Source organism: Gallus gallus, chromosome 2 (assembly GCF_016699485.2).
Source record: "Gallus gallus isolate bGalGal1 chromosome 2, bGalGal1.mat.broiler.GRCg7b, whole genome shotgun sequence".
Lineage (NCBI taxonomy): Eukaryota > Metazoa > Chordata > Aves > Galliformes > Phasianidae > Gallus > Gallus gallus.
The window spans coordinates 110,846,861-110,862,104 of NC_052533.1; the positions used below are offsets into that span (position 1 = coordinate 110,846,861).

The 15,244-nt window shown below is 39.9% G+C and overlaps 1 protein-coding gene across 20 annotated transcripts in view; it reads left to right on the plus strand.

Annotated features, from left to right (window-relative positions):
* The window catches only part of LYN (LYN proto-oncogene, Src family tyrosine kinase), a 47,172-nt gene that overhangs the window by 13,780 nt on the left and 18,148 nt on the right, over positions 1 to 15,244 (plus strand). For 7 of the 20 annotated variants that reach the window (XM_040685416.2, XM_040685421.2, XM_040685425.2 and 4 more), the window contains 7 exons: positions 5,636 to 5,772; positions 6,977 to 7,025; positions 7,120 to 7,225; positions 7,523 to 7,621; positions 7,720 to 7,823; positions 9,453 to 9,602; positions 10,645 to 10,797. In XM_040685416.2, the coding sequence (XP_040541350.1) occupies positions 5,641 to 5,772; positions 6,977 to 7,025; positions 7,120 to 7,225; positions 7,523 to 7,621; positions 7,720 to 7,823; positions 9,453 to 9,602; positions 10,645 to 10,797 (793 nt within the window). In that variant the 5' untranslated portion in view covers positions 5,636 to 5,640. Of the gene's footprint in view, positions 1 to 520; positions 602 to 1,054; positions 4,717 to 5,635; positions 5,773 to 6,976; positions 7,026 to 7,119; positions 7,226 to 7,522; positions 7,622 to 7,719; positions 7,824 to 9,452; positions 9,603 to 10,644; positions 10,798 to 15,244 lie in introns of all 20 variants that reach the window. The other 13 variants (NM_001006390.2, XM_046925425.1, XM_046925418.1 and 10 more) reach the window with 5 other exon arrangements.

A 15,244-nucleotide genomic window follows, 5' to 3' on the forward strand; every position in this document is an offset into this window, starting at 1 on the left:
TACTTGAGAAGGTGAAGAGCCATTTAGGCTCAAAGCTGTTACTGGCCCCAGAGAATGTTTAAGACTGGGAGTTATATGTGATGGCTTCAAAGCCAAGTGTGGTGAGGATCTGAAACCTTTAGTGTTTTGTCCTTCCCCACCACCATGCACTAACCTCTGTATAAGCAGAGTCTTGTAACCTTGTCTCAAAGCTGATGTAATGCAATTGTACTGCCTTTTCCAGAAACTAATTGTTAGCCCAGCGCTCTAATTGTGGTAATAAAGTAGATAGCTCTTATAAAAGTGAACCCTTGGAAAGTTTTATGGTTCAACTTATGTGTTTGAGGATATCTCATAGTCTGCTCCATACACTGCAGTGATATTTGTTCTTTGAAGGTTACCGTGTTGGTTAAACTGTTTGTTGTCTTTGCCTTTTTATATATGCGCATGTCAAAATATTATTTTAGCTTTGTCTCACACTTTCTCAGAAAGAGATGGAAGAAGTTCAAGGACTTCCTGATTTTTTTTCTCTTGTTTTTAGAAATGCTGCCAGCTGGAATACAGTTTCTTACATTACAGGTGCAAGTAGAGTCCTGGGCACATCTGTCATAGTAAACACTGGGTAGGTGGAGGCTATTCTTGCTCTTTCTCATAAGCACTGAGGACTCATGTCATGATTCGTGTCCCCACGCCATCTAAGGGACTGATTCAGTTTGAGAGGCACGCAGATGATGTAATGCGGTCCAGTAGAAAAGTACTGAATTAAAAAGAGATTAAAATATATGAGGTGAGGAGCGACTGAGGAGCGACTGAGACGTACATAACAATTTCAGCGGAAAGGCGAGGGAAGAACAAACTGCTGAAGTTCCCCTAGCTGGTCTCTGCTGCAAAAACAAGATGTAGGAAGTGAAACGAGCCCAAAGATAAAAGCTGACCCAGGATTTCTCTGCTCTCAATAGTCTAATTTAATGAAAGTTACCAGGCAGCCAAGGCTTACAACAACAAGTCAGCAATGAAGTTTAAGATAAATTAACTCCTTAAACTTGAATATTGCATTTATTTCTGTGTTTTCTAGAATGAGAAACTGAAGCAGTTGAAGGAAGTGAAGAATGAAGTTGGGTGACGGTACTGAGAAAGCAGGTGTTGGTGTTCTTGGACAGGGCTGGCTCACAGTTCTTCCTCCTGAATAGTTTTAGATCCAAGTTTGATTTTCAGACCCTGAGTGGGTTTCTTTTCTCAGGACTCTTCTGCCTTGGCCTTGGCCTTCAACGTAATGCAGAGCAGTCTCACAAGCTTTATTATTCAGTGGATGTGATGAGAGCATCACAGTCTTACCTTCTGGCTTCAGAAATTGTGAAATAGCAGGGAAAAAAAAGGCAGGCATTAAAGGCTGCACTAAGATAAAATGGAATTAAACTAGGGAAAAACAGAAGGAGGAAAGGATGTAATTTTCCATTTTTGAAAGACGTGTTTAAAAAAGGAAGGATTTACCCCTCTGCTCTCTGAGCTATTTTAAAGTTCTAGCTTTAAAAATGTTTTTACATAGTGAAAATAATTGCTTCCAGTCCTTCTACCTGGAATTCTGAAGACAGGAAGCAGTGTTAAAGATGAGAATAATTGGAGGGTCTTCATTTATTTCTTCTCAGTGGACCATTTCTATCTTATTTGTACTGCAAAGACACACTCCTGTGTATGTGCATAATGGAGTCGGTGGTGAGAAGTTTAATGCTGATGAATATTATAATTGAATACAAATTCACTTTATTTATGTGTCAGTTTAAGCACGTATGTATATAAGTGTTAAAAGCTGAAGCTACCCACAGAAGTGGTGTTTAGGTACTTGATTGTTGTTCTTTGGATAAACAGATAATATTGAATTGTGCATATACCCACCATCACAGTTGAAATGCTTTAAAAAATGCTTTATTATTGGAAGAAGAAAAACCAACCCAGCAGCATATCTACTTTAGTTGCTTTCTAAAAACTATTATCGTCGGTAAAGATTAAAATAAAACTGCTCTAAAGAATTGAAAAAACTGTGAGGGTTTGAGGATCGCTTACATGAATACATGACTTAACTCCAGAAGGGCCCAGATGTATCAGGGTGATTTTTCGGGACAGCGTTTCCAATTTGCACTGTAAGTACTGCGTGAGTCACTAGGATGCCAATGGTTGCGACCGTGAGCAAAGAGAAAAGTAAGATCAGCTTTTAAGCAATGGGGGGAAATGAAACCTCAGATGCTAACGGTGGCAGATGGACAGGCAGTGGTCACACAGCCTCTGACTGCTGGATGCAGCAAAAGGCAGATAGAGCGACAGCACTTCTAGGATAGAGAGCAGCTTTTGACCTTCAAGTGCTGTGCTGCTTTCTGATACTCCGGAAATCTGCCTTGAAATTAAGACCCACGTGCTGCTGTAGCAAGATGAAACAGAAGATAACAAGGGATCCAGTGGGAAGATTTAAGGCAAATGTCTCTGTAGACATCAAAACAACAGTGAGGAGGCTCTGTGTGGACAGCACAATGTGTCAGAAGCGTGGATGGATAGTGATGCTTTCTGTACTGAAAAACTATTGGGTGGGAAATGCCTGAGTGGGGACTGACAGAATTTCCTCTGGTGTCTATATTATTTTTATCTCTGAAGAGCAATAATGTAGTGTCGTATGTAATGATACTGTGCTCCTGCGTTGTTTTTTTGCTTTCCTTTTATATCTTCTCAAAACACTTCCTTGATATTCATTGCGATACAGGAAGAGAGAGCTATGCAAATAAACACTTGATACTAAGTAAAATATTTTATTTATGCATGAATTAACTTTCCCCCTTCAGAATTTCTTTATGAGTACTCTGTAGACTACAGAAGATGCACTCTGCATACACTTCTTACTTTTCAAATCTATTTTGTCGAATGGGTAATATGCCGGGACTTAAAGTTTGTGATTAACTCTGGTAATTATATAGCATTTTATATTTTGAAACTCATTATTTAATGTGCTTTGATTGAAGCTCTCCTTTCAGTGCTTGCTATTTATACTGGCTCTACAAATCTTTATGTTGATACCACTCTCAAAACCCTGGGAAAGGACTTAAGATTTCAGTACAGATGTGTAATACTGTGGGTTGTAATACTGACAGTGCAGGTGAAATGCACTAAGTCTAAGTCTGTACCCTTCAGTGCACACGCTACACTCAGTCACTGAGCAGAGGCTTTTGAAACCAAAAGTACTGGAGGGAAGGGGACACCCCGCTGAGGCACGTATTGTCTTCAGTACCAGCTTGGGGCTTTTTGGTAATTGGAGCCCAACTCCAATTTTCATAGAATCATAGAATGGCCTGGGTTGAAAAGGACCACAGTGATCATGTAGTTTCAACCCCCCTGCTATGTGCAGGGTCGCCAATCACCAGACCAGGCTGCCCAGAGCCACATCCAGCCTGGCCTTGAATGCCTCCAGGGATGGGGCATCCACAACCTCCTTGGGCAACCTGTTCCAGTGTGTCACCACTCTCTGCATGAAAAACTTCCTCCTAATGTAGATGTAACTAAGTTCACTCAGGGCTAGGAGTTTTCATCTCCCAGGAGAAAAAAGCAGTTCTTTGTGTTGAGGTGCAGGATCTTCTTTTTGGTGCCATTTCACACACTGTATTTCTGCAATTTTACATGACGCTGAGTATACTGCTGTGGGATTAGATAGCACCTGCACATTGGTATTAGTGGCACATTGGTACTACTGTTCCATTGTTGTTATTGTCACAGACTAATATTAACCTTGAGCTTGCAGCAGGACACAACAGGCTCACTGCTCATGTGCTTTAAGCTGCCAAAACAAACAAACAAACAAACAAACAAACAAAAAACCCACCACCTTAGTAAAAATGCTTTCCTGTGACTTTACATTGGCGCTGGGTGAGCTGCAGTCCCCAAAGATATCTCCAGGTTTCTTACAGCAGTAGACAAAGGCAATTTGGATCAAGTTATCTTATGCCCTCAACTTCAGCAGTTTGTTCTGTAGAAGCAGAATTACTCAAGAGCAAAAAGGTTAGCGCTTAGGTGGCTAAATACCTGATCATGCAGATACAGCATGTAATTAAACACTGGGCTTCCAGTAGTCTAGTGTGAGCTTGCAAACAGCAACTTGCTTACGGGTGTACAAAAATTCCCTGTAGACCATTTTACAGTAGAACAAGAATCATTCATACATCCACAATTATTAAAAAGAAATAAAAATCCTCTTCCCCCTCCCCCTTCCCCAAAGCAACTAGCGCATAACCCACGCAGAAGTGAACGTTTGGAAAATCTTCCAGTGAACTTTGTCACCAACTAATATTAGGCGTTACAGAGGTATGCTTCTAAGGGAAGATCCTGGCTGAAGGTGCCTCTCAGTGCCTTGGGGCAGGAGTGGGGCACGGAAATGTTGGCACACAAGATGGAGGACCTCTTCTTCAGAGAGATGGAGGTGAAAGATGTAGTGTAGGGTGCAACAATCTGCTCTATCTTCTCCAGCTGTGTTTTGTTCACCGCTGGCTTACTCGAGCCCTCCATGTGTGCTGAGCTCTTATTTTGTTTTACATTGTTCTTCAAAGAACTGGCTTTAAAGATTAATTAGGGCAGGGGGAGTGAGAGTATGTGCCTGCAAGAGAAAATATGACCGTGAACCCAGCATTAGAGCACTGACCTGAAAGGAGGGAGAGAGGAAGGAAGAAGAGGTTTGAAAAACGTTCCTAGTGGATTCTTTCAAGAGTAAGTAAAATTGCTATCCTCTGAGGGAGGAATATAGGGATAACGTTGTGTATGTGCTTGCTGAAGTGCTCTGTAATTTCATCATGGGATTAGCAGTCAGGTTCCAGCCATGCAGATGCTAGCGGCTGTATCTCATCTGACTGAGCATGGATGCACATTCTGAGAGAAGGATTATCCTTCTCATTCGTGTTGGAGAAGAAATACTTGTGTGGTGGTTTGTCATCGCTGATACACCTACTGTCTGTTTTAAACTGTTGTAACAGGCTTATCTGAACAAGGAGATTCATTGCTGAAGGTCACAGTAGCAGCATATCTGCCCTGGAGCTGGGACTGCACAAATCATCAGCCTGGTGTGAGACAGGGATTTGAATCCAGCCGAGCTCCCTGCTAGATTGGCAGATGCAAAATAAAGTCAGGAGATACAGGCATGGCTAACTCCAGCTGCAGTTCTCATCGTTCAGAGTGGATTATTTCTTTGTTTCCCGGAGATCTGCTACACTAGAGCCTCTGCAGTATTTCTTACAGCTTCAGAACAGCCTTCTCTAAAACACTGAAACCGGTTTTCACTACAGTAATTGTATTTGCTCTTCTATTTATTTTGAAGCTCGCAAAAAAAATCAGAAAGATGGAGAGGGGGTGGTTGAGGAGAAAAGATGATAAACCAGAAAATGTTGGAATGGGAAATAATGGTTTTGAAATATTTACTTCATCAGTGAATTGAGACAATAAATCATTCTTTTTTTTCCTTTGTATCAGAAAAAAATCTTACAGTGTGTGTTCCTAACATTAAGTTGTTCTTCCAGCGAGCTATTGTATATGAAAAGGAAGTAGATGTTTGCTACATAAACCAGATGACTCTATGGGAAACTGCTTGGTTTATGGCATAATGTTTTGTTTAATACCTTTTTTATTCCAACAGGAAATATGGGATGTATAAAATCAAAAAGGAAAGCGAATCTGCATGGAGATGGGCTAGATTTGAAGAATCAACCAGTACGTAAAACTGAACGAACTATTTATGTGAGGGATCCAACGTCCAATAAGCAGCAAAGGCCAGTAAGTAGATAGTCCCAGGGGAGAATTCCACTAGCAAGATCAAAGCATGACTGGCATAGCTTAAATTTCAATCCAAAACACATGCATGAAGAAATTCAAATTGATCATTAGTCTGCAATTTGGCTTTTAGTGTTGTGCAGTTCCCACTTAAAGAATATGTACTAAAAAAAAAAAAAAAAGTTATTGATTGATGAATTACATTGTTTTATGTGTTGTAATTTATGTTGTTTTCTCATGAAACACTGGGAGACTCCCAAGCCTCTCCTTGGGAGACTTTTGACCTAAATGTAGGTATGCCTGTAGAAGAATGCTAGGTAACTTTAGAGACATCGGTGTTGGATATTAATAACTGTGGGATCCAGGTGGTGATTACTTCTGTTTAAAACGGCTGACCTTAGAGTCTTTACCCATTGCAGTCAACCTTCCTTTCATTCTCTGAAGGCCACTATTTGACCTTACACAAGGTGTGTATGTAAGGGAGCAGGAGAGGAGCGGAATGGGTGCAGTTCTGAAGCAAACAGTACTGTGGTGAAAGAGGAACAAACTAAGGGAAGTTCCTTGTGTGCTATCTAGCAAGGAAGAAGGGGTGCTGGGAAGGGAAATCCCACTGGTTAGTATGTAGATTTGCTACTTTGCAGATTTACTCATGCCTCTTTTCCCCACTCCCTTTTTCTGAAGAAAGAATATTTCTTCACTGTCCTTACTCAGGGACTGCATTCTCTGTGGATGTTAATTGCACCCTTCTAGTGTGTCACCAGCTGATATAGTACGCCCTGAGTCAGTGTACACAAATCACAATTGCTGTTTGCATTGGTTTTAATTAGTCTTTTTTTTCCTCTCACTGATCCTTAGAAATATAGCTGTGCTTGTAGTTCTTTAGCGTGACAGTTCCTCACACCAATAGTGTGATACTAGCCATCCAGTTAAACTGTCCTATGTAAAGTCTGTTCAGCAGAAGTTGCAGAATGTGAAGTTTCCCTTGTTGAACAGCTTCCTGGGGTCTGAGCTGCTCAGTTCAAAATCTAGTTGGGTTTTACTGTATTTTCTTCGTTGGAATATGCTTTTGATGAGTGGCTGAAAATGATTGCAAAGTGTTTCATAAGACATATAAGATAATAACAAAGCAAGTGAATAATATGTACCTGTAATGTAGAGTTTTCTCAAAGATATAAAACTGCTTAATTAAAGGCATATTTTGTTGTAGGCAAATACAGATGCACACCTTCTACCCGGACAGATATTTGCCAATGAAGGTAAGTTTTCCTGAAGAATCTTGCTGCCTATGTGCTATGTCCTCAACAGCTTGTGAAATAATGAGAATATTCCTTTGCCTTTCTATATTTATAGAAACAGAAGAGCATGGAGTCATTGTAGTAGCTCTGTATCCTTATGATGGCCTTCATGAAGATGACTTGTCCTTCAAAAAAGGAGAAAAATTGAAAGTTATTGAGGAGTGAGTATGATTGTTCAAATTGTATTGTAATTCTTGTTTTTTTTTTTTTTTTTTGAACTTCTAAAATCCCTTCATATTTTTTTATGTGCAACTTGTAACACAAATGTACAAATGTTAAGAAAGATCCTTTACATGTGAAAACATGAGTGGCTGGGGTTTGGCAGCTGTAATGATAACCAAACTTTGCTCTGATGGGGCCAATGGCTTCTAAGTGGAGCTGAGTGCAGAGAAAAGGTGTTTTATCTCTCCTTATGACTTTCCTTTCCTGTGAGTACTACTGTTGTGTCTGTTTTTCAGGCTGGGAGAATGGTGGAAAGCTAGATCTCTCACAACAAAGAAAGAAGGTTTCATTCCCAGCAATTACGTAGCAAAAGTAAACACCTTGGAAACAGAAGAGTAAGTTCTTCTAACTACTGCCAGACTTCTTTTTCAACCTTGTGTTTTATCTTTTGTGGGTGGAGGGAAAAGTTCTAACCCTCTGAAATACTTTTCAGGTGGTTCTTCAAAGACATAACTCGAAAAGATGCTGAAAGGCAACTCCTGGCTCCTGGAAATGGCCCTGGAGCATTCCTTATCAGAGAAAGTGAAACATTAAAAGGTAGGCTTTTGGGTGGGTGATTTTGAAATTGATATTAGAGTTAAAATATGCAATCTGTCTTCACAAAAGTTTGCATCGAGTGCTATGGAATTATACCAGTCTGTCCATTTTAAAATTACTGCAGCTACTTAGGAGTAAGAAGCATTATTAAGAAAATTATTAAAATTATCAGGGAAAGAGATGAAAGCTACAAATTCTTAAGTTGAAACAGAGGGGGGATGTGTGTGCATATGGTTTATTATGCTGACAAGAAGCAGCAATGAATGAAAATATCTTTTTCCTTCATAGCGTCCACAATTCCTTTGTTAAAGGACAATTTTAGTTGTAAATAGTAGAAGCTGTATTTTACCGTCTTCCATTTTTGTATCTGTATCCATCACTACAAGTTTTAAAGTATAGTTAATACATAAAGAGAGTCTACTCTTCTGCCTTGTAGCATCATTTAAAACACAAACAAAGAAACAGTTTGGTAAAGATTTCTACTACAGATACAGCTCTTTATACTAAAATGTTTAGTAAGTTCTCCAGACGTTTCAGCTGAGATTTATAGAAGAGCATAAGATGGTTCTGCTGCAATACCTCAGTTCTAACAGTGACCTAACTGGATGCTCCAATTGGATAAATTGGATCTTCCAGAGGGAAAACATGCTAATCCCTTCAGTGGATCATACATCTATCCTCTCCATAGGAGTAGGTTTTTTTGGCCCTAACGCTTCAGATGGCCAAATATTGGAGCTGGCTGCTTAGGGAAGTGGTGGAGCCACCATTCCTGGAAATATTTAAGAGCCATGTGGATGTGGCATTAAGGAACGTGGTTTAGTGACGTGACTCAAGAGGTTAGATTAGTGGTTGGACCTGATGATCCAACTTAAATGATTCTATGATTGCTGCTTAGAAAGCTTTCTGTAACTGGCCCACATCACTCTCTCTGTGCTCTCAAATGAAGACAGTGATCTAAATTCAACAGAGGCTAGTAGAAGGTAAGGCAAAGTAGCCACTAAATATTTCTTTCTGTCTCCTGTCACTGGATGTGCATGTGGAGAGAAAGAGAAGGAACCGAGGTGGTTTCCTCTCCTTTGAAAATGGATTATGAGATTTGTGTAAGTGAAAGAAGTTAAGAATTCTGTAGTTTAGGATCGATAATACGCTGCCCCATCTTAATTCCTAACTGAGGTTAGGATTTTCTTGCCCTCTTGCGTGCCTCAGGCCATTTCCAAACAATCCCTTTTCTAGCTGGCCACAACATCTAGCCTGTTCCTTTTTTAACATGCTGATCTCCGAATTTTAGTTTCTGTCTCACTGGTTTGACAACCCTAGAGTTGCTTTCCCAGATGTTTCTACTCAAGTCAGTGTGACTTTATGCAGAAGTGCACATTAGTTATGGATGACTGGATTATGGAACTCTTAAATTTATTGAATAAAATTGAAAGAGAAAGTCTGACTGTAAGCACTTTAGTGACCAGTCCAGAGCTAGCTATTGACTGAATTCCTTACGTTGCTTACAATAGGCTTTTTTGGAGGAAGAAGAGAAGTAAAAATAAAATAAAGTAGGTATTTTTGTTGATCAGCTGTGTGTGTGAGCAGTCCGGACTTGATATCTGTTAATAATCATTCTTTCTTTCTTCTCAGGCAGCTATTCTCTGTCCATAAGAGACTATGATCCCCAACATGGTGATGTCATTAAGCACTACAAAATTAGGAGTCTAGACAATGGAGGATTTTACATCTCTCCAAGAATAACTTTTCCCAGCATCAATGATATGATCAAGCATTATCAAAGTAAGTTAAATGTGTTAGTGGATTATGGAATAGAATACAGCCATTATTTCCCCTGGAGGAAAATAAATAATTTCTTGTTTCGTTTCAAAACTTTTCATCTCTTGTTTCTAAGTAACTCGGACATGCATGTTATTAAAGATAAAGTAGAAATGGTTGGAACCCTCCTGAGGCTGCTTTATAACCAGGCCTAATACATGCTCAGTTGCATGCAATTGTAGAATACAGAACAGCTTTATAAAACATCTCATCATAGTGATGATGATGTGAGACTGTGGTCAAGACTGACTGCATTGTAAACAAACAAATTCTGTCTTTGAGGGTATATTACATCTACTTTTATTACAAACAGAAAAAGGGGGATAGGATCAAGTTTCCATCTATATTTTAGCTACAAAAGTGAGTTTTTATTTTGCACTCTTGTTGAGTAGCTCAAATATATGTATGTATTTTTTGCCTTGCCATTGGGAAGACAGAGAAGAAGAAAGATGTAAATCACATCAATTTTTCAAAGCCATGCTGAGGACTTGGCCATGACATTTCTCTAAGTTGTTTGATATGTGTGGTAATTTTTCTGCACAGCTTGCAAACCTGATAATTATTTTACACTTCTGTTAAAGTTATAGCTGATACGTGGCTGGAGAAAAAAATACTTGTGACCAACTTACGCTTGCATTCCTATGTGTGTGCACATCTGAAACATACTATAAGAGTACCTGATGACAAATTCTGAATACAGGTTTCAAGCCTAACCCAAATGTGCATCTTCATCTGTGTACTGTTATCAACCAAATCTTAAATTTATTTGTTACAAATTGTAATTAATAAAAAACAAACAAACAAAAAAACTCAGTGATGGTAACCAGATGCATATGACACTTCTCTAGTACGTATGAAATGATTATGCTTTCATCAAGGAACTGAACTACTTTGAAACAGCTTTGAACTGGTTAATGCACGCCTAAATTAAGTGGTCTTTGTCTAAAAGAATGTAAGGCATAAAAGTGTAATGGATTTTATAGTCTGTGTTTCTTTTGGAAAACAGAACAATCTGATGGCTTATGCAGAAAATTGGAAAAAGCTTGTATTAGTCCAAAGCCTCAAAAACCGTGGGATAAAGATGCATGGGAAATTCCACGAGAATCAATTAAATTAGTGAAGAAGCTCGGAGCTGGTCAGTTTGGAGAAGTCTGGATGGGTAAGCTTATTTCTTTGATAAGAGTACATCAGCTGAAAGTAGTAGCGTTTAAGAATTAATCCGAATAATAGTAGACACAGGCCTGGTTTAATATACTTGTCAGACCCAGAATATACCTCCCATGAGGAAAAATAATAGGAGAGAGGATTTGTGAAGGGTAAGGTGTCTGACACAGACAAATTCTTAGGAGCAAGCACTGTAATTTAAGGTGTCTAATACAATCATTTTGTTGTTGTTGTTGTTGTGCTTTATGGGGAAAATAGAAGGTTTTACTAAGATTTGACTCACAGTTCTCAAAATTGATTGGCATCTCAGAACTTTAAGTCAAATCAGATTGTGGTGGAAAACCTGAAATAAAAAGAAATTGTCTTTTAGTGAATTGTGTGTAGTTTTTATCATCCATTGGTAAAGAAAAGACTGAAGTATAGTGTACGGGGTTATCATACTGCATGACAAAATGGGTTGTTTATCCAAGATTATTGTCTGAGCCTGTTGCTCAGGAAGGTGGGTGACTTACATAGGTAGAAGATTAGAGATTGATATGGAGGCTACCATGCAGGTCTCCAATAATGAAGACATCACAAGATTTTCAGGTATTGGATGTTAACAAAATGATAGTGTTAGTTATTACAATCATAATTAGCCTTGGTTGTTTAACAGCATTTTCTCAGCTTCACTGACTTCCTGTAGCAAAGAGGTACAACCATTGTCTAATCACAGTCTGATCATGATTCAATTCTCTTCTTTTGAAATGCTGCCTATTCAGGCATCTGAGTGTTCTTTTGGTCTCATATTACATGTTCTGTGTGCTATTCTTTACTGACGCATTGGTTACTATCTTACTATCTTACTTGACTTAATCAAGATAAACTATACCTTCCTTCCAAAGTCTTACTTAAAATGCTTTTTCAGGTCGAATCATTGTCCTAACTCTTCCATGAAACTTTTTTTTTTTTTTTTGAGGTTATATTTGAACAGTAATAAAACTGTTTAAATACTTATACAACATCAATATTATCAACGGTATATAGGAGGGCATTTCTAAGAAACTTAAAAGTGTATCCCAAAGCTTATTAGAAGATGCAAAGGGTGCTTTGTTGACCCACAGGAGTGCAGCAATCTAACTGGAACACGCTTGAAATTTCATTGTTTTGAAGAGGTGCTGTCCTTGGGAAAAGTAAAGCACAGAGTGGTGCTATTTGAGTGGCAAATTCCACACGTGTTTACAGTCAATCAGAAAGGTCTAATTCAATTGTAGGTGCAATCTTCTAGTATAAATCATGTTAAAATGCCAGCAACGCATCTCTATGATGTGACGGAACCAGATTCAGCCTTTTATCTGCCTTCATAAGAAAAGGCTTAAGAAAGCCTCTAGCTTGAATGACAATTTTTGTGCTAGTTGAGATAAGTGTTTGCCATTGTGCCATTTTTCTCTGCTTAATAAGTCAGGGCAAGAAATAATGAACTGACACTGAAGTGCTGTGGAAAACTTCATGGCCGAACTTTATCACCCGCTTGAAAATGTAAATCATTATGGGAACTGACTACTTCTGCATACACACACAAAGGCATTAAACTTTAAAAGGGTGTTTCTGTTTCAAGATGCTTCCTCTTGTTTGTGTCCTTATTTTGACATCTCAGTTGGGTTTAACCCTTGTATCTGAATTGCTGCGCTGTGAGAAAAATTAATGTAGTGTGAAATGATTCATTGTGTTTCCTCTTCTCTGCTTCCTTTCTGAAGCAAGAGAGGCTGATTTACTTGATGCAGACCCTTTCAAATCAGGAGTATGGGTAAAGTTCAAGATAAAAAAGACTAGGTGATCTGTGCAGGATGCCAACAATCTGTGCATGATGACCAACATAGAGGCATTTGGCGTTATGTAAAACTACGGAGAAGTCTTGTTACACCCTCCCAGTTACATACGTCATCCGAAGCAAAATGATTTTTAGGCCAAAGTATAAATGAGAAATACTATTCCATAGCTTAATTACCAAAGACATTTCTACTTTCCCAAGGGTACCTAGAATTTTGGTTTCAGGAGGAAGAGCATCCAGTTCAGAGGAACCATATCTAGTTCTAGGCTTCCCAGTACAGGAGAGACATGGAACTACTTGTGAGAGTCCAACAGAGGGCCACAAAGTTGGTGAATGGACTGGAGCACGACCTCTGTGAGGAAAGGCTCAGAGAACTGGGACTGTTCAGCCTGGAGAAGAGGAGTGTCAGGGGCAATTTTATCAATGTCCATAAATGCATGAAGGGAGGGTGCAAAAAGGAGAGAACCAGGCTTCTGTCAGTGGTGCCCAGTGCCAGGATGGGAGGCAGTGGGCACAAACTGGAACACAGGAGGTTGCCCCAGAATACCAGGAACACTTCTGTGCTGTGCAGGTGACGGAGCACTGGCACAGGCTGCCCAGAGACTGTGTGTGGGATCTCCTCCTTAGGGATGTTCAGCAGTCACCTGGACGTGGGCCTGGCCCCCTGCTCTGGTGTCCCTGCTGCAGAGGGGTTGGGCCCAATGGCCCTTCCAACCTCAACTGTTTAATATAGTTATTAAAAGTACAGCAGGATTGGGTACACTCTCAGCAAATTTGCACCAAACCGAGTGGTGCAGTTGATATTCTAGAAGGAAAGTACCATTCACTGTGGCCTTCACAGGCTTGAGAGGTAGGCCTATATAAATCTCATGAAGTTCAGCAAAGTCAAGTGCAAGGTCCTGCAGCTGAGGCAGAGTAGTCACCAGTATCGGTACAGACTGGGGGATGAATGGATTGAGAGCAGACCTGCAGAGGACTTAGAGATATTAGTAGATGAAAAATTGGATGCAAGCCAGCACTGAGCACTCGTAGCCCAGAAAGCCAGTCGTGTCCAGGGCTGTATCAAAAGAAACATGACCAGCAGAGCAAGGGATGTGATTCTCCCCCTCTACTCTGCTCTTGTGAGACCCCATCTCAAGTCCTACACATAGCTCTGTGGTCCCCAGTACAAGGGAGACATGGAACTGTTAGAGCTGGACTACAAAATGACTGTCCTATGAAGACAGACTGTATGAATTGAGGTTGTTTAGCCTGGGAGGACGCTAGGGGGACCTTACTGTGGCCTTAAAATATTTAATAGGTGCTTGTAAGAAAGATGGAGAAAAGCTTTTTACCAGGGCCTGTAGTGATAGGTCAAGCTTTAAAGTAAAAGAGGGTAGTCTGAGGTTAGAGATAAGAAATTCTTTAGTCAAAGGATGGTGAGACAACGGAATAGATTGCCCAGAGCAGTTGAGAATGGAACTGAAATGTCCCTGGAAGTGTTCAAGGCCAGGTTCGGTGGGGATTAGAGCAACTTTGTCTAGTGGGAGTGAGGTGACCCTGCCCATGGCAGGGGGTTGGGACTGTGTGGTCCTTCAAATCCTTTCCAACCCAAAGGATACTATGATTCTGTGCCTGTAGGTGAGGAAGGAGTGATGAGCCAAACTGCAATAGGATGTGAAGAAGCTGATGTTTCTCAGCCAGCATCCTGGATAAGCTGTACCTCTTACAGCTGTGATGGCCTGAGACATTATCTGGCTTCTAACAGTGTCGTATTTCTGTAACTCAGGTTGTTCACAGTGTAACCTTATAGGGAATTAATGTGAAGGCAGAAGAAGGAGAATGCTGCGTCTTGTTCACAGTATGATCTGTTCATCTTCAGTCCTGGAGACGTGGTCCAGAAATGCTTTATTACTGTCTGTTACGAATTCATATCACAGCTTGGTCTGATTAAGCCCATGCAAGAATCTGGAGACAACTTGGCTGTCCATGACTTGTGTGTTATTGCTTGCATCACATACAATGTTTTAAAAAAGCCTGAACTGCTGAGAGACTTGCTTCCTGCCATGGTATGAAAGGCTTTTCAGCTGTGGAGGTTAGCGCATTTGGGCAGCTCCCTTAGTGCAGTGACAAACTAGAGTAGCACTGTGAGAGTAGAGTCTATGTTTTATGCATTTTTGTTCCTAGTGTGCACTGATATGATGTGAACCATAATGCTCTGTGGCATTAATAATCCATGCATAGAATTCTCAAGTAGGGGTAAGAGAAAAGTTAACAACACAAATGGAGCCATTATACTGTATTTTATTAATGAGGCACATTTTGCTTTCATCACAGTTGCAAAACCTTCATTTTTAAACCCCAAATTAGAATATAAGTAATAAAAATATTGAGAAATCAGTAATCAGAGTAAACCGTACTGCAGAAATAGTGTTATTAACACAAAGGCGTATAAAATGAACTGAGAAAACTGATCTCATCGGCATCACAAGTGTGTTTTTACGCCGCACGCAGGATCTCGATATTATTTGGCAGAGAATCTGAATTTCATGTCAGTTGTCTTAGATGTGAGTAAGAATGTAACTGCTTACCTATCATTTTGGAATTTGTGTGTGTGTGTCCCAATACCTGCTGAAATAAACGAGTGAGACAG